General features: G+C 41.3%; 1 protein-coding gene across 1 annotated transcript in view; it reads right to left on the bottom strand.

The window, feature by feature from the left end:
* Positions 1–3,844: 3,844 nt before the first annotated feature.
* cdkl5 (cyclin dependent kinase like 5) overlaps positions 3,845–18,768 on the bottom strand; it is a 36,968-nt gene continuing 22,044 nt past the window's right edge. The window contains exons 9-21 of the mRNA XM_084541026.1: positions 17,985–18,087; positions 15,819–15,905; positions 15,300–15,380; positions 14,628–14,803; positions 12,814–13,652; positions 12,368–12,708; positions 11,534–11,635; positions 11,084–11,189; positions 9,710–9,842; positions 8,991–9,096; positions 7,823–7,984; positions 6,111–6,377; positions 3,845–4,907 (exon numbers count right to left, since the gene is read on the bottom strand). Coding sequence (XP_084397152.1) covers positions 4,509–4,907; positions 6,111–6,377; positions 7,823–7,984; positions 8,991–9,096; positions 9,710–9,842; positions 11,084–11,189; positions 11,534–11,635; positions 12,368–12,708; positions 12,814–13,652; positions 14,628–14,803; positions 15,300–15,380; positions 15,819–15,905; positions 17,985–18,087 — 2,902 coding nt within the window. The 3' untranslated portion in view covers positions 3,845–4,508. The remainder of the gene's footprint in view (positions 4,908–6,110; positions 6,378–7,822; positions 7,985–8,990; positions 9,097–9,709; positions 9,843–11,083; positions 11,190–11,533; positions 11,636–12,367; positions 12,709–12,813; positions 13,653–14,627; positions 14,804–15,299; positions 15,381–15,818; positions 15,906–17,984; positions 18,088–18,768) is intronic.

The raw sequence follows: 18,768 nt of genomic DNA, 5'->3' as shown, positions 1-18,768 counted from the left end.
TAAATCATTCTCAAGCTGCAGGCTTTCATTTGGTGAGTTCTCAATAGATTGCTCCATTTGCAATGATATGGCATAAATTCAAAGCAATAATTAGGTGTGGAGAGGGAGAGGCAGCGTCGCTGGGGGGGTTGTGTCTGCAGTTCTGAGACAAGCTCTTCCAAAACATTTGTATTGATGAAATTCTGTCTACTTCTCATAATGTATTGATTGTAGCATCGAATTTACTCTTCTCATTCTCTCCTCAGTTTGTCTTACTAGCAACAAATCCCACAAAGAGACCAAAACCCAATGAGGAATTCAGCCCAATACAAAGTCTGTCAACACTTGGCGTTCCTCCATTACAAACAGAGGCACTGTAATTCATTTTGAGTCAGTAGCATTCACTCCCCTGTCTCCCCTAAATCATAAACATTGTGCAAATGCGTATGGATACGCAGCTGAAAATAGTCCCCAACACGCCCATGTTTCAGATCATCTTGTCTCTAAAAATATAAATCAATAATAAAGAATTTAATAAAAGGGATTTGTTGCGACAAAGATTTAGTATAATGCCTGATTTCACTTCCTGTTTTCTCTCTTTTTTTTTTAGTTTGGTGCTATACACTGATCAGCCACAACATTAAGACCACTGAGAGGAGAAGTGAATAACACTGACCGTCTTCTGACAATCCAATGTTCTGCTGGGAAACTTTTGGACCTGGCATTCATTCGTGTGGATGTTACTTAGACATGTACCACCCATCTCGACCAGACCAGACACCCCCACCCCATAGCAATGACACTCCTTGATGGCAGCAGCCATCCCCAGCAGGATGCAGCCCGACACAGACACACACAAAAATGCTTTAGGAACAACTCAAAAAACATGAAGAACAGCACAAGGTGTTGACCTGTCCTCCAAATTCACTAGATCCCAAAGTGATCATGTATCTGTGGGCCCCCCCACTAACAATATTCGGTTGCCATTCACCACAGGACACCCTCAGAAGGCCCATGTCCATTCACTGATGAGTCACAACTGTTTTGGAGTCACAAGGGAGACCTACGCAACATTAGGAAGGTGGTTATAATGTTGTGCCTGATCGGTGTATATATATCATATATATCAAGATGGAGCATTTACAATTATTCAGATGTAGTTTGGTATTGTAGTTACTTCCTGATTTTATTTGATTTTTTTCTGCAACATTTTGATTTCCCATGGTGCTTTGGGAGCACATTGCAGAGTTTCTCTTACTCTGAAGATGTGTTCTTTATTGTATCTTTAAACTATTTCCTTGATTAAATCAATACACGTATGGTTGTCCGTGTCTGCGTCTCTGTCTGCGCCACAAAACTAAACACACGAGCCGTTCAAAAATGGACAGTTGGCATTTATTATGAGACCCTATCGTCTTTAAAGTAGAACGGTCAGTATAGATACACTCTATTATTTCTATTTACACCCTGTCAGAAGTGGGAAACAGCTCAATGGACAAAAAAAAAAAGAAAAAAAGAAAAAATTATGTTTTAGGAAACACATTCATATTTGTGGACAAAAAAATCTTCGCCTCAGTTGTCAGGGTGCGTGACTTGCTGGCGGATGAAGCCTCCGTTTCCATCTGAAGTGTTGCGCGAGTAAGGCTTCGGGTCACTGGCAAGGCAAGCTTAGTCATCACTCCATCCCATTGACGATATAAACAAACCCACTCAGCCGCCATTTACAATCATTAGCAATCAATTTTCTATAATACGCACAAAGTGGGCAGTTTTACCTGTTGTTGGTTCAAGGACAAATAAAAAATATATTGCAGAATGATGTCGTGATAGTATAAATGGACACTTTTTTAATCACAGTCTCCAGGCGGAAATAATTCCCTGTTCTATATTTGGCTCCAATTTAACTAGCCGCTGATTTGGCTAGTGCAATCTGCATCACTCTGAGTCTCTTTCCCAATGTTATTGCTTTCAATCAGCCATGTACTAAATCAGTTCTTCTTTTTTTTTCTTTTTCTGCTTGTGTGTTTTAACAGATCCCAAACAACATACAATTCTTTAAACCAAATTCTCTTTTTAGTCCCCAGAAGTTATTTTGCTCCCTCTTTCCATGTGTGCCTAATTCACACAACTAAGGAGGGAGGAATGAAGGACAGAGACTGGAAGAGAAACTACTACTTTGTGTACTACTTTGACCAGGTCGCGAGCAGAGTCTTGTAAATCATCCACAGGTTAGACGCATAAGAAGTAAATGCTTTCATATACAATAAAGTTAAGTAAAATCATCCCTGATCATGAGTGTTGATGTTAAAAAGAAGTGCAAAAACCTTGCTAACACAAGCTTTTCAATGCACACGGAAAATGTAAACAAGACATATCAAGGGACAAATCTGGTGTTTTTCATTTCATATCATTTGTATTGTCAGAAATCTCCAGTCTCCAGTAATTTCATTAGATTACCCTGGTGTAGTCAAACCTTCCTTGTCCACTAACTCTTTTTTTTTGTGGCGGAAACTTGGTCTGGACATGGTAACTGATTAAGCAAGTAGAGCTCCCCCTGGTGGCTGGCTGCAGTATAGGTCATAAGCTCCACCCCCTCCATGTTAGTGGATGGGACTTGGGCCAAATTAAAAAACTAAAATACACGTCAAATATTTGTTTTTTCCAGGATGTTTTCTATAACTTTAGGTAGTTAATATAATGCTGATGCATTCACAAGTGTCGATTTTTCTGATAAGTTTCATTTTAGTTAGTTATTTGACGCTATAGAAACAGGATGTGACATCATGGTGACTACAAGCGGCCATGCCAACTGCTCTGTGAAGCTGAGAGTAGGAAAGAATAAACAAATAAATAATCCAACATTTTTTTCTAACTGGCGAAGGTAGAGCAGAGCGCATTATTAATTAAATGAAAACGCCAGTGAGTCTGGCTCCAAGATGGCACCGCCCCGATCTCCAGGAAACTAGCCTCCACTGCCACCTTACCTGACTCACTGACACAATTAGATAATGATACTTCTGTAAATCTCTTTTACGTTAATAGGGTTTTAAATGCATGGATTTAATGGATAAATTTCAAATGACAGTATTTTTACTTAAGTAAAGGAACTGAGTACTTTATATTACAACTTTCATCCACTTCCCCAGTCTGTCTGTGGCTCAGATGGTTCCTACAGAACAAATTCTGGTCAATGGCGCAGAAGCACAAGCTTCACCAGAGTTTGACAGCCTTAGGGAATGCTCGAGGAATTTCTGACAATACAAAAATAAAACCAGACTTATCCTTTAAGATCTTAAAGACTGAAGGTGAGGTATGCCTTTTTGCAGAGAACTCTCCTGCCATCCCTAAACCACTCTAAATATTCTATATTTTTATAAATGTTAGTTAAACCACAGTTTGAGAGGCTAATCTCTCACCGGGTTCTGCGAGGTGACGCGGGCAAAGGCGCCCGATTACTTGCTTTTAAGGCTGAAGACAAAACCTACATGGCAGCATGGAGCTGGAAAGCCGTTGTCACTGATAAAAGAACTTAGAGACTGAAGATGGGGGTTGTTTTAAAAATGGGGGACATAAAGTGAACTGACAACAACTGTATGAAAAAGCACAGAGCCTAACAGTCTCACTCTGGCTGATCTGCTACCAAACCCCGTTGACAAAATAGCCCGAACTTGTCACAGAACTGATGTCATGAGGTTGATGGGCAGATTTGTACTAGATATAATGTCAGAGATTTTGCGTATACGTCAGTATTTTCTTTACATCTCGATGAAACAAACAAGAAAACAAAAGGTATAAATAACACAATATGAAAATCTGTTAATAACATATCAAATTGAACGAAAGAAAAGGACATTCACCATTATTAAATATTCCTTGTGACATATTGTATTATCAGCACATAAATATCTATGCAGTTCTTTATGTCGAAACTAAAGCTCTTGCAATTACACATTTAATTCTATATTACCTTATAATATTCCCATATAGCCTACATACTGTGTCATTTATAGCTTATATCCTTGAATTTAAAACAAATAAATATTTAATAAATAATGTTGATATAAATAGTTATTTTTTTAATTTTTTTTTTTGTTCTTATCAAATATCGGAGCTTGGAAAAAACTTTACAGTTTATTGGCCACTGCTGACAGCGGCAGTCTGATGTGGTGAAGTTGTGTCCTGTGAGCAGAAGATGGCAGCAAAGAGGCCACGTGGGCAGTGTCTCCTTGACGGGATGGATCAGCTTATTCTGATGTCGATAGAGAGAGAGTAACAAAGGACTGATACAGTACTGGCATCCCAAGTAGGAGTGGGACTTTCCCTGTCTTTGTTTCCCTAAACAACACCGTAACTGATCTCCATAGATTTCACAGACATGGGCATCAATGGTTAACTACATTTCTCAATGAGGACTTGATCCAGTGAAATAGGCTCTCATGTAAACTTTTACTACAGTACCATGATGTCTGCGTCCGGCAGATGCTTCCAGGATGGAGTCATGTAGGAGGTGGCGTGGTTTCTCGGGGTCCTTACAGGGCGGTCTCCTTCAGGTCGTTGAGGTTTGGCATCCGGGTGCGGGAGGCTCGGGTAAAGGTGGGTCCGTTCTGCCCCGGCTTGATGCCCAGCTGTTCCGGGGTGAACTGAGCGCCCTCCGCCCGCTGTAAAGCAGACACATGCCAGCTGGACTCGATCTGTCCGGGGAGCGGGTAGCTGGGCTTGCGGCTCTTGGGCTGGCTGGAGGTGCTCACCACAGAGTGGCCCCTGCTCTCGGCGTGCCCACGACCCTCGGGGTAGCCTGCTTTGGAGGAGGGCTGAGGTGGGTTGGGGAGGGGGGCTTGGAAGCGCAGGTCTGGAGGCGGAGGCTGTCCTTGGTTTGAGGAAGAAGGGGAGAGGTGAAGAAGTCTACGGAGTGACTTAAGTGGTTGGCTCTGGTGGGACAGAACGAGATACAGCTGATAAGTGATCTTAAAACATAGCACTTCAACATTATGTTAGTCTGTCTCTCAAATACTCCCACTTCCTACTGAGGACATAAATCTTAAAGTAAAAGTAGGAACAACGGTTGCAAGAATAGTACGCATGATAAATGTGTGAGGACTATTTCTTCTCTAATTAATATTTCCTTTTTCAGTCCAATAAAGTTTCGGGAGTTTTATTCTTTTCATTTCCTGGAAAGTGGAAGACATTCATGGGAGCTGGAGTGGAAGTTATGTATAGATACACCCATCAGGCATAACATTATGACCTAGTATTGTGAAGGTCAGTTGTGACTGATCAGAGAATGGACATGGGCCTTCTGAGGGTGTCCTGTGGTGTCTGGCAACAGAATGTTGTTAGGAGGGGCCTTTGAGGGGAGGGGCCTCTGTGGATCAACCCACAGACACTCTGGGATCCAACACCTTGTGCTGTTTTTATGATTTTTGAATTAAACCGTTTTTGTGTGTGTGCCTGTGTCAGGCTGCATCCTGCTGGGGATGGCTGCTGCCATCAAGGAGTGTCATTGCTATGGGGTGAGGGTGCCTGGTCTGGTCTAGGTGGGAGGTACATGTCTAAGTAACATCCACATGAATGAATGCCAGGTCCAAAAGTTTCCCGGCAGAACACTGAATTGTCACAAGATGGTCAGTGTTATTCTCTTCTCCTATCAGTGGTTTTAATGTTGTGGCTGATCGGTGCACATCACAGTGTGACATTTTAGAGTCTAATGTTTGCACTGAAATACATATAGGATATTGTAAGCTCACAATCTGGGTTTTAGTTTTTGAGTGTTAGATGCAGAATTTAAATAACATGATTTACATATAATTTACATATTAATTACTTGATAAAGGCCTGTTCTGTTTAGGAATACACATTTTGATGATGGACTGTTCTTTTTTGCTGTAATCCGCAGACAAATACAAGCATTTATTTCAAGCTGGGGCCTTTCTATTTAATAAAAAAATAAATGAGGGATATTTGTGAACAGATAAATTGATTAGGAAAATGTAGGGCTATTTAATCAAATCCTCCCCAAAAAATAAAAATCACATTTCATATGACCCAGGAAGCTTCTGTTTCGTTTATGGAAAACATTTTGATGTTAAGCTGTTCTTAAGACAAGTACATACATTTAAGGTATAAGCCCATACCTGAGAGTGTGAGTCCACTGGTTTCTCTGGCGGCCAGTCATTGACTCTCTCTCTTTCCCTTCCTCTCTCCCTCTCTCTCTCCCTCTCTCTCTCTCTTTCTCGCTCCCGTTCTCTCTCCCTCTCCCTGTCTCGGTCTCTGTCCCGGCTCTGCTCCCGCTCCCGGTCCCTGTCTCTGGATCGCTCGCGGTTTTTCCGACGGCTGCCGTGGTGAGAGGTCGACTTGGAGCTCCTCTGCAGGGACAGGTGCTCCTGGCCGTTCCCAGGAACCTAACGTTTCACAAATCAAACACGGGGGACATATTATTGGTTATCCGAAATGTTTGTACACTGTCATCCTCTCACATTCATTGTCATCACACGTCTCACTGAAGTCACATCTCACATCCCTGCGAGGTTCTCCATGCACCCGCAGTAGCAGACAAAACACAAAGACGTGGTGATAGTGGGTAATAATGACTTTATGAAAATAAATGCAGAAGTTGTTAAAGGTTTTGTGTTCGAGTGTGTTTTCACAAGCTATATTACAGAGCAGGGGTATAACTTACAATTAATGTCATAATCACTCAATATAATGAGTGTTAAGGATTGTTGAGGCTAAAAAAAAGACATTTTGTGAAGCTGAATCTAGCAAATATTGCTGCTTGGCTTGAACAATTATTCAGTTTTCACTTGCTTACATAAGAAAAAGAACGTTAGAGGTTCTGATTAATGGGCATGTGCTTCCTTCAAATGCATTTACTGTGTTCACGAGAAGACCACAAGTTAAGGAATTGTATCTGAAGGCAGATATCGGAGGATAAAGCTGAAACAAAGGCTTGTTGGGTTTTACCACGCATCCAAAGTGACTTCTCTATTAGGAACATCTGTGGGTGGTGAACACCTGATAAAACAACAACAACAACAACAAAAAAAGCATTAACTCCCCACCAGTCACTTAGAGCTAAAGAAGCTACTTGGATGAGAAGTGCAACCTCTTCAAGAAAACCTACAACAAGTCCAGTTGCCCTTGTTTTAGCTTTGCCCTTGGCAATTTCCTGACATGGCTGACTGAGAACCTTCACAGATCATATGAAGGCAGCATTTGTAACCTTTGGACAGAGCCAAGAGTTTCTCCCTGCTTCCGGCCTTTGTGCTATGCTAAGCTAAGTGGCAGTCAGCTTCATGTCTAACAGGCATATACGTCAACATATTTTTTTTATTAACTTTGCTTTATGTGCCTGTTTTTTTTTTTCAAAAATTGCAGATTTTTATGTTGCTGTAAAGCAGCAGTTATACAAAAACCTATACAAATAAAGGTCATTATTATTAACAGACGGTTTTCTTATCCATCTCTCAGTCCAAAAACATATTTCCAAACTAGAAAATCAAACTAATGAACTCCTACTGTGTGCGTGTTTGTGGTTCATGATCCATATGATACGATGATGTGAAAACAGCTCGCCTCAAAAACAGCACACACACTGCAGCATGGACTCGTTGCCTTTCAATGCAATGTGAGTGCAAGGTGACTGCGTCTGATGTACATTACAGCAAGACAGAATGGATGTACAGACAGCGTGCAGTATTAGACTCAAAACGTTTTTTTTGAAATCCAGTCAGTCTGCAAGATTTCTCAGTCAATCGGTCGGTCAGCTGAGAGGATTTCAAACCAGGTCGATCTGGTGAGTGCAGGGTGAGTTGAACATGCAGCCGTAGTTTCGAGGTTAGATTACTGGTGAGGCAGGGTAGGGCACGGTAGGCTGGTGTTGTACCATAGGCGAGGCGACTACAGGTAGGACTTTGACAGCTGAGTTGTGCTTTAAGCTATTCTTAGAGCTAAAGAGGGGGAAAAGGCTTTTCTTGATGCTGGGGTTCCTCCCGTCCTCCATGTCCGTCTGTGGGGAAGAAGACGGACAGCCACAACTCTCAACACACGTCTCTGACAGCAAAAACAGAAAACACTGCAGCAGCTGAGGCCTCAACCATCTCAAGACACATCACTTTAACAAGAGAAATCTATAAAGCAATGATATTTGATTGGAAAACAGGGAAAAAACGGAATGAAAATTCGGTTTTATTACAAGTTCTGAAGTATTGTTTAAACTTTGCACAATTTGTGCCTGTAATTGGCAATGCTACATTACTACAATTAAGTCAATTGAGGAAACAAGCAGTTAAATTGTCTGAAATTTTAGCCATCTTATCAAAAGGACTTCTCCTTGTTCCAAATCTGTAGTTGCTGTGTGTTTTCATTTATTAATATGAATATCAAATGCTGAAAAAAAGGGGAAAAGTGTTACAAAAACTCGCCTGAGATGGAAACACTGGTGAATAGATAAAAGAGAAAAGATACAGACATGGAGTGTGTCAGCTATCACACAAGCTACCGTTCCAGTGAAGAGATGAAAAATGGCAATCACGTATTTAGGTCCAACAAGGAGCCGGCGACCGATGAATTAATAGATGAAACGTTATATTTTCCATTGTTTGATTGTTCTATTTTAATTACATTATTTCACTGGGCCCTCTTCCTCTGCTCTCTCTCTCTTCTCTCGGTCATTATTTGCATAACAATAGTGGATGAAAAATGGGCATAAATTAAAAATTTCTGCCTGCGCTATTAGAGTAATGATTTTACTGCTCTGGCCCTTTTATTTCATTGTGGCGATGATGTTGCGTGACCAGCTTGTTAATGTGCTGAGTTCCCCCGTTATTATTACCAACTGGAATGAGTGTTGACTACATAAAACACTCGTGATTGATGATATAGAGATAATCATTTTAAGATCCTCCAATGTGAAAATGACTCCTGATAAATATTCAAACAGCACATGGAACCGAAGTAAAAACTATTTTGACATGATCTGGATGAACGGCAGGTGACAACTGAAAAGATCTTACTATTTGTGTCTTTTTCTTCTTCTTTTTAATGGCTCTGAAGAAGCCTTGTTTCTCTTTCTCTTTGGTGGGCTCTGGAGGATTCATGACCATTGCTTCTGCCGTGGTCCTGCAACGTGGAAAGGTTTCATATGACTCATGTTTGCAATTACAAGCCCAGGATTGAAATGTGAATTCCTCTCAGGTGAGTCGCATATGCCTGAGAGATAAAGTAATACACTGAATACTAATGAATCAATACTAGTGTAGTTCTGCGATTAATCTGAATACTCAGTTAAAAAATGTCACCTTTAAATTCGTTGCATGTAATCAATGACTATTCAGATTATTCACTCTTCAAACTCTTCTCAAGGTTAATCATGACAATAAAGAAAGATTTCTTCTATTGCAACTGTCATGACAAACAACACAAACACGTTCCTCTTTATTTAATTCAGTCGTTAATGACTCTGATACTTGATACTTCATTCACAGCGACACCTCAGAGTGATCTTGACAAATATAATGGTTCTTAATTGGAATTAATGACAGTGACAGTGAGGAAAATATGTCACATTGAGGATCAATTCTATATTTAGCAAGGAAAACATGAAGAACACTGCAGATGCCAACTGGCTAACAGTATAAACCTAGTTAGTACTGTGTGCAGGGGAAGTTGCATGCATGTATTATTTGGTACAGGTTTGACACATGCCATGACAGGTCAACAAATTGATTCTCACCAGTCAAAAGCCGTCTGGCGTTTGGAGTGGTTGGCCATGGCAACAGGGTCTCCAGGTACAATGGGTACAACCGGCCCGCGACCCTGCCCAACGCCGTCGTGGAAAGAAGAGTTATCTGGTCTGGGAGAAGGGACTGAAGAGAAACAATGAGGAGAGATGATTGAAAGTGTTCTGCAGATTTTTATTGGGACTGTTTGTTGGTCAGATTTAAAAAGGAAAGTCAGCCTTTGATATAATTAATCTGTGACGTTTAATGTATTCAAACATAGTTTTTAATAATTTTTTTTTTTTTTAATTGCTGCACTCACATTTCCCCCCAAACCCCTCAGTCTGCCTCATTTGGTTAAAACTGCTTTTACGCACAAAACGCTTTTATTTTGAGGTCCTACTTATATATATAATTGTTAAACACAATGCAAAATGGAAAGTTTAGAAGGAAACCCTTGCTAAATGACATTAACTATTGATCTGGGAGAAACATCCAAATTGGGAATCAAACTCATCTATCCAGAGCAGCTCTTTTGAAACATCATTTGCATCAGAGACACAATAAAATGATAAAATGCAACTTTTAACACTCATCCTATAGCTTTCTTTTTTTTGGTTTATTTTTCCCCCTGGTTTGTTACGCAAATGGTTTAAATGCATCAGCTCATTGTCCCGAGTTAAAACCAAACTAAGTAGTTGCTAATGCACCGTTTATCCAGACTTTGAGAAGACTTCTGTTCAACTCCAACTCTCAATTCTTTTAAGTTGGGTCTTTCTTTTTGCCTTTAAAAATAAACAGAGATATACTTGTGAGCAGATAAATTGATAATGAATATATAGGACTATTTATTCAAGCCTTGAACGTTTGCACTGTATTTACAAAAATGAACCATTCATGGTCTTCAGAGGATAAATCATGCTGAATTATAAAACATATACTGTCCTATCATCTTTACATATATTTCAGTAATTACCAAAATGTTAGCACACCAACACATGAGCATAAAATGACTGAAAACCATGACTAGTTGTCATAGTGAGCATGTTAGTACACTTAGCATTTAGCTTAAAGCGCCAGTATGCCAAAGTACAACCGCACCAAGCTGATTGTGAGCCTGTCTGTGAAGTCTTTTTTCTATTTCACTATGTTTGGATATAATTTATGTCCATTTTATTTCTTCTTCATTCTTTTTAAATTTTTGTTGTTGCCTTGTATTTCTTTAATATTTTGTCTAATTTCCTCAATTTGTGCAACAAATAGCATTCTGAATTGCCTTGGTGGTGCCACACAAATAAACTTACCTTTCCTAAATGACTGACTTTTCTGCTGCTGTATGTGGTTCCACACTACACACAGATTGTCTTGTGGTGATTCCTGTTCCTCACCTCGGTAGAAGCTGCCTACTCTCCGGGGCATGGACTCAGTGAAGATCATCCGGTTCTCCTTGGATGAACCTCCGTCCTCAACATGAGGGTCGTGATACATACCCACCTAAGAAACACACATATCATGCGGACACACAAAGACACGTGGACACAGGACCATAAAAACGTTCCTCAGTATCTTCAGCTTTGAGATGGATGATCTCCTTCAGTTTAATTCTATCTCTTATTGTTAACTATCACATTCTTTACTGGCTCACATCACAAGACATTCATGACAATTATTGAGCTTTTCAGTGAGGTTACATTTATACCAGCGACAACGTGCAGTGAAGCTGTTGACCTGAGTAGAAACAGACAAAGCTATGAACACCAGCAAGTCAGAAAAGAAGCTACTGTCTGTGTTTAGTGAGCTGTCTGTGTTTAGGGAAGCGAGGAGTCAGGGGGTCGGACCTCGTTTTTAGAGCGCTGTGTATGAAAAGCAGCAGTGTTGTCCCGCGTAGAGTCTTTGATGGGGGCACAAGGGTGGCTCATGTCTTTAGGGGACTGCTCACTCTGTTGGGAAGACGGACAGGTGCAGGTCAAAGCAGACTGGAGAAGCAGCACGAAGCACTGACAATGATAATGTGAGACAGAGACAGTATCAACTAATAACACACGCACACACACACATGTTTGTATAGCAATCTTTGTGGGGACCACCATTAACATGATGATTTGTCTAACCCTCACCCTTATCTCAACTCTAACCATAATCTAATTGTTGCCTTTACCCTAAAACCTACCCTCAAACAGTCTTGTGAAGAAGTGAGGACTGGTCATAAAAAAATGTCCTCGCTTCGCACAAATGTCCTCACTTCAAGGATGTCATACTCAAAACCGGTCCTCAGAAAGATAGCTGTACAAGCACACACGCAGTTTGATTTCGATACACTTAGAGGAAAACCCTTAAACCTTTTGTAATCTTACTTATTATCTTGAGTAAGTGAGGTTCAGAATGTTTCAGGAAATGTAATTATTTCCGTGTGAAATTTTTTCAATATGATCTTCTGCTTCTGTCTAAAATTCTAAGAAATGTCTTCTTGGTGAACTTACCAAGACATACAGATATTGCTGTTACCATGGAGACGGCAACAACTCCTCAGGTGTCTGCTGCCCAGACCAGAAGCTAACGTCTGATATAATGGACCCTAATGAACCCTTTTTACAGTGTTAGTGTCATTAGATGAGGGTGAATGTTTCCTTCACTTTTCACAACCACACTCACTGAAAAGGTCCGCCACTAACCCTCGTCATGTCATCAGTGCAGTCCTCCCTTGAAGAGCTCACTGAGTGTCCAGTGAGGGTGGTCCGGTGCTGCAGTTGCGGGGAGAGGAGCTGCAGGCTACTGGCTCGTGTCGGTATCGCCTGCCCAGGTGGGGGCAAGCCCGCCATCCCGGCCTCAGCAGCGTGTGGTCGGTGGCGTTCCCTTCTCACGTACATGGAGTGGCGCTGAGGCCTTTGCTGAGAGGAGAAGGGGGAGGTATAGCCCAGGCCATAGTGATAAGACTCATGTGGGGAAGGCAGAGTGTGAGTGGAGGGCATCCCGGCTCCTCCTGGGTCTAAGAGCTCTGGAGCATTAGCATCCTCTGGAGAAGAGAGACAAGGTCAAGGTAAATTTGTTCAGCAGAGATCTAGTTGATGCATTGACCCTAAACCTGACTCTTGAACTTAGATCGGATTCTTAAACCTACCTGGTGCTAAGGCTTTATGTCTGGATTTGTGTCTTGATGAGGAGTCCAGTGTGCTGCTCTCCATGCGGACGTTGCCGCTGTTACGAGAGGCGGGGCTGTGCCCAGATCGATCGCTGTGTCGAGCAGAGGGGCTGCCGGGCGGTCCCTGTGGACCTGAAGGGGTGTTTAGTTCTAAACAGCTGGCAGGGAAGAAGCGGGCACTAGGTCCCACTCCAGCTGCTGTGTTGGAGTTTGGGTCATCTGGGTGGAGTCGACCATCGCTGAGGTTTCCCACCGATTTGGCATCACTCAGCGCGCTGTGGCTCTTGGACAGGCTGAGATAGGACGCTGAACTCTTAGACGACGAGGACATGGATCCGTGGGCAGAGTCGGCCATATTGTGAGCATGTCGGCCATGTTGTTTCTCTGCTCCAGACTGTAGTGTGTTGGTCTTGTTTTCGAGGAAAGTGTGGCGGCTGGCCTGCTGCTGCTGCTGCTGCTGCTGCTGAGACCGAGAGGAACTGGGTTTGCTGTGGCCGTACTTGGCCCCGTGTCCCTGGTCGGACAGCTTTGGGGAGGGTCCCAAGCTGAAATCAAACTCTGTCTTGTTTTTTGCTTCTTTGGGACTGAGGAGGTGTGGCAGGTTATTGTTAGCCAGGTCTTTGTTGGATGAGGCAGAACGATTCAGGGTCTGGGACATGTACTGGCCCTTGGGGTGGAGCGTGGGACTTAAACTTGACGGGGCCGGTTTGTTGCCATTGAGGAAACTCTCATTGCCGAGGTGATGAAGGTCCCCATGGCGAGGGAGGCTGGAACATTCTTTGCTATTGGAGCGACGGCTTGAGCTCTTAGTGTGACTCCTGGAAGGCCAAAGAGAAAAACATTCGACATTGCATTAAATTACTCCTCTTCTTTTTGGATGGTCTCTATTTGTGTGAATGTTGCCAGCAATTTTGCTGCCACTAACAGTCTCTCAAAAAGATGGAAGAAATCTATCATTTGAATTAACATTTTACATTTTTTCTTGTTTTCACCGTCAGCCATTAAAAGTTTCATCTTGTTCAGGGGAGCTAAATGTGTATCTCTCATGGAAGATCTCTCACGGAAAAAGCAGCAGGTCTTTAATTAAATGAGCATGTATGGTTCTGCTGCAGTTATGGTTCTCAAAACCAAAGTAATCTGCATATACCGACGCACTGAATTATAATCTCTGTGATTTCTGCATTTCCTTCACACTGAACACACAAAGACTCTATTAAAATCACGTTTAAATTAAAATAAAATCACGTTTCACATCTTTGACTTGAGTTTTTTGTGTGTGTTAAATTCATAAATGACAAAATAAGATAATGTTTTTTATCAGTTTCTGATTTTGGATTCTTGGTACAATTTTAAAAAAACTCACAAATTATAGATTACAGATTATAGTGTACATTATACTGTAATTTACAAAACAAACACACTTCCAAAGGGTTTTTCAGAAAGCTCTAAAGACACTCACTCTAATTTTGACTCTATTGTTTTAATAACTACTCTTAAGTGGTTCCTTTAAATGTTGCAGGATGTTTAGCTTTATGCATTAGTAAATACTTTGCTATACCATTTGGAGACAAGATAGTTTAGATATAGATAATCGAACAAAGAGTATTATTTGAATAAAAAAACTACATATATTCAGTATAACATGCAGTATAAAATGCAGTATATTGTGGATAAGATTGAGGAATACGTCCACATAATTCAGCCTTAGTCTCACTATTAAAAAAGAGAGGTTTATATGATGACTGCAGGCAGAATCTGTGACAGAAAGTAAAAATCAAAGAAAGCAGTCTAACCGCGTAGGAACCGTGTTCTCTCCGTGATGGTGTGTTTTCCTCTTGGAGGACCGTGGCGGGTTAGGGGACGCAGGAGAAGGCCTCTCTCTCTCTGCCTGCCTCAGAGGCTGGAAGGCTGGATGGTTCAAGCTCTGATCCGTTAGGTAACGCTCAGTAGGGTTTAGCAGCAACAGATTCTGATCGGGGAGGAAAAAAAACATGTGCACGGAGGGTTGGATGCATTTTAATGGCTTGTGTCTAATATGTTTTCAATAATAATAAAAAAAGAACTCAATAAAGATTAGCAGGGACATAAGTGGATAAATAGAGTTTGGATATTCACAGACTTAGACTTTATTGATCCACAAGGGAAGTTGCTTAGTCACAGTAGCTCAGTTGCACATAAGTAAAAAGAGAAATAGAAAATAAATGTAAGATTATTAAAAAAAATAATAAACTAAATAAACTAAAATAGAGAATAAAATATATAGTAAAAATAAAAATAAAATACAAGATTTGAATAGGTACAAATGTACAAGAAATAGAGACAGAAGTAAATATACACTATATACATAGCAAAGACAAATAAGATGCAATAATATGGATGGAGGAGTATTGACATGAATCGGATGCAGTTATCTGCTCCAGAAAGGTGAGTTGTTGTACACCTGGATTAAGATTTATAGTATTTACCTTCATTAAATCTAACATCAGTCCACTCATGATGCCTTGATACCTTCTCTCCAAAGTCTGGGGATGAGTAACTGAGGGAAACTGGACCACACACAAACAAACAAGTTATTTTTTTTTTATGCATCAAAGGCTTTTCTAAAATACAGAAGACGTTCCAACCAGTGAAAAGTAGCTCAGAGTTCAAATCACACAGAAGCCTATCAGTGGACAACACTAAACAAACTACAAACAGGCCCACACACACACACACACAACACACTCACGCACGCAAAAGTCTTCTTCTGCCTTCTGGGACATTTTCTCTTGCTGCTAAACTGAACACCAACCACCTATCTCATGAGTCATAGCAATCCACTCAGTCATGGTGCTGGGAACTCTGCCACGAGAGAGAAAGAGATGGAAGGAGACAGAGCTGAGAGAGAAGGAAAGGAGGTAAACACAAAGGGGAGGAGGAGGAGGAGGAGGAGAGAGAAGAAGAAGAAGAAGAGAAGTGGAGCACGAGTGACTGCGGTTACATACCCTGATTCCATGAAACCGAGGGTTGTTGTAGAAGAGCTTCATCTGTTCTGCAGGAAGTGGCCCCAGGACCTTCTGAATGGTGAAGAGCTGGACATAAAAAAATAAGCAACGTCATTGTTAGTGCATATTTAGTGGTATATTGTTTTTTTGGCAGAATGCAACTTGAATATTTTTGGAAATATTTATGAGCATTTATAAAGCAGCATCTGTGCAAGTGTCGTGATTTTGACCTTGGTCTATTTGTGGACAATTGGAACAGTGCATTTCCATGACAACTAGGGAAACCCTAGACACTGATGAAGATCATGCAACATGATCAAAAGCGGCCGTGACAGTCACTGATGTTTTTTGCTGTTTCTAATTAAACATAATCAGTTGTAAGCCAAGACACAGTTCTGGAGACTTGGGGGCAACACAAAAAGCTGTAAAAGCAAAACTTTCACCTTGCAAATTTAAATGGCAAACATGATAGAAACGGAGCAACATTATCTTTTATTTGAAGATGCGTTTCTGGCCACCGGGTGAATAAAAGTACTCTCTTTCCTTTTAGCTCTGATTTGATCACCACCTACTCTTGAGCTAAATGTCTCTTCAGGTGCTTAACGCTTCACTGTCTACCAGCTTGTCACTACCTTCTGTGTCTGCATGTCTCCGAATTTGGTTTAGCACATTCTTTGGCATTCTTGCTGCAGAATTAAAAATAAAGACTAAGATGCTTAAAAGCTGAATGGAAGCTGCAGAGTTGGGCAGATGTTCTGGGGGTTTGTCATGATGAGCTGTCACTCCATTCCCTTTTCATGTAGTTTTTTGATGACAAGTCTATATAAAAATATTGATCCTAACAGCTTTAATTTGCTTTCCGCCATCCGAATATGTACTACTATGTACACCGATCAGGCATAACATTATGACCTCCTTGCTAATATTGTGTAGGTCTCCCTTGTGCCTCCAAAACAGATGTGACTCATTAGAGAATGGACATGGGCCTTCTGAGGGTGTCCTGTACTGTCTGGAAACAGATTGTTGTTAGTGGGGGCCTTTGGGTCCTATGGGTTGAGGGGAGGGGGCCTCTGTGGATCATCCCACAGATACTCGATCAGTTTGGGATCTAGGAGGGCATGTTTTTTAAGTTGTCCCTAAACCGTTTTTGTGTGTGTGCCTGTGTCAGGCTGCGTCCTGCTATTAGGGACTTTCATTGCTATGGGGTGGGGGTGCCTGGTCTGGTCTAGGTGGGTGCTACATGTCTGACTGACATCCACACGAATGCCAGGTCCAAAAGTTTCCCTGCCGAACATTGTCTTGTCACAAGATGGTCAGCGTTATTTACTTCTCCTATCAGTGGTCATAATGTTATGCCTGATCAGTCTGAAGTGCACTCCTGTTGTGTTCTTTGTTGAGTTTTTTTTGTGTGTGCTTTTTTTTTTAACATAACAGTCAACTTGCTGAAGGTTTAAAGATAAAAACAACAGATTTATGTCACACTGATTTAAACAAATTCCGGTAAAAATCTTTCGACTATGAATATTTATTTGCATCACCTTGTGAGAGATACAGCGGACTGTTTAATTAGGGAAAGTGGAGATAACGATAGAGAGCACGTGTCTCAGCACATTGACCTGAAAGGGATGTGTACATCGTTTCAATAAACTTCCATTACAATCAGTGAAATGGTAAAATAGATCATTAATCCATAAATTCCTGCCGAGGCTCGGGACTAAGGATGAAAGAGATTATTTAGATTTATTGATTCATTCATTTCGTATATTTTTTTTTTTCCATTAATTGATTAGTTGTTTGTGGGTCAGTGGACCCGGTTGACTGCGTTGGTTTACTCTGTAAATTTTCAGCCAATAAGGACAAACACTGATCGCTATCTCCAAGAAACGCTGGTCAGAATCTAAACTAAACTCAAACAGAGATGCACATCTTTCTCGTCCAGGTGTTCACTTTAAAAATCAATTTAGAAAAAGCACATTAAATCCAAACTGGAGATATGTCAGGCATAATCAACCCTTTGAGAAGACTCAAAGAGAGTCACCCATTAGGATGTGGAATAAAGAAAAGCTGCCAATCCACACATAAAGATTGGGAAAGATAAGTGTTTGCTGGATAATTGTACTTATCTTGACAATTTTCACTGTTTAATTAACTATAGGGCACACAAACCTGATCAATCTCGCTTTCCCCTGGAAACAAGGGCTGTCCATCACTCAGCTCACCGAGGATACACCCCACCGACCACATGTCCACTGCCTTTCCATAGGGAGCTCTAAGATGAACAGAAACAGACAAATTAGTATGTGAAGGACATCGACAGTGATAGTAGGACGATAATTGCTATTGTGAAAATGAGAATGAGGAGGATAGGGGTGAAAACGAAGTCACCAAATGAAGAGGTGATGATTGCGAGAGTGATAACGGCGACGGGGAGGGGGTGGCAGCGCTGCGTTTCTGGTGGAGAGGCTCATAAAGACGATGGTCATCTCTGAAGGGAACAGAGTCTGGTGAGAAATGGCGAGAGATCTGGCAGCAGAGAGGCAGCGGAAAGGTGGTATTGGAGGGAGAGAGTATTTGAGTGGGCGGCATTCAAACGCTGTCTCAATAAATGTTCCAGGGCATTTACTAAATCAGGCTACAGCAGGCAGAGAGGCTAGATGACGTTCAGCTGTCTCCAAGCTAGAATGGACGGTCGATGCTGCAAAAACAACATAAGCAACAGAAACCGACAGCAAAACAGAAATTCGATCTCCGGATACGACGCGCACGCACAAGTGCTCGTGTCAATAATGTTGCAGCACTAAAGCATAACGTGTTTTTATGATCTGAATCAAAACAGAGTTAATGGAGAGACGAACATGGAAAAGACATAAAATGGTTTGTGGACTCAACCTCAAAAACACGCACAAATGATGTGATGAATAAATACATGAAATAACACAGATAAATATGT

The sequence above is a fragment of the Chelon labrosus genome (genome assembly GCF_963514085.1).
Source record: "Chelon labrosus genome assembly, chromosome: 3".
NCBI lineage: Eukaryota > Metazoa > Chordata > Actinopteri > Mugiliformes > Mugilidae > Chelon > Chelon labrosus.
The sequence above is the reverse complement of the archived record's forward strand: the minus strand, read 5'-3'. Positions and strand labels throughout refer to the sequence as shown.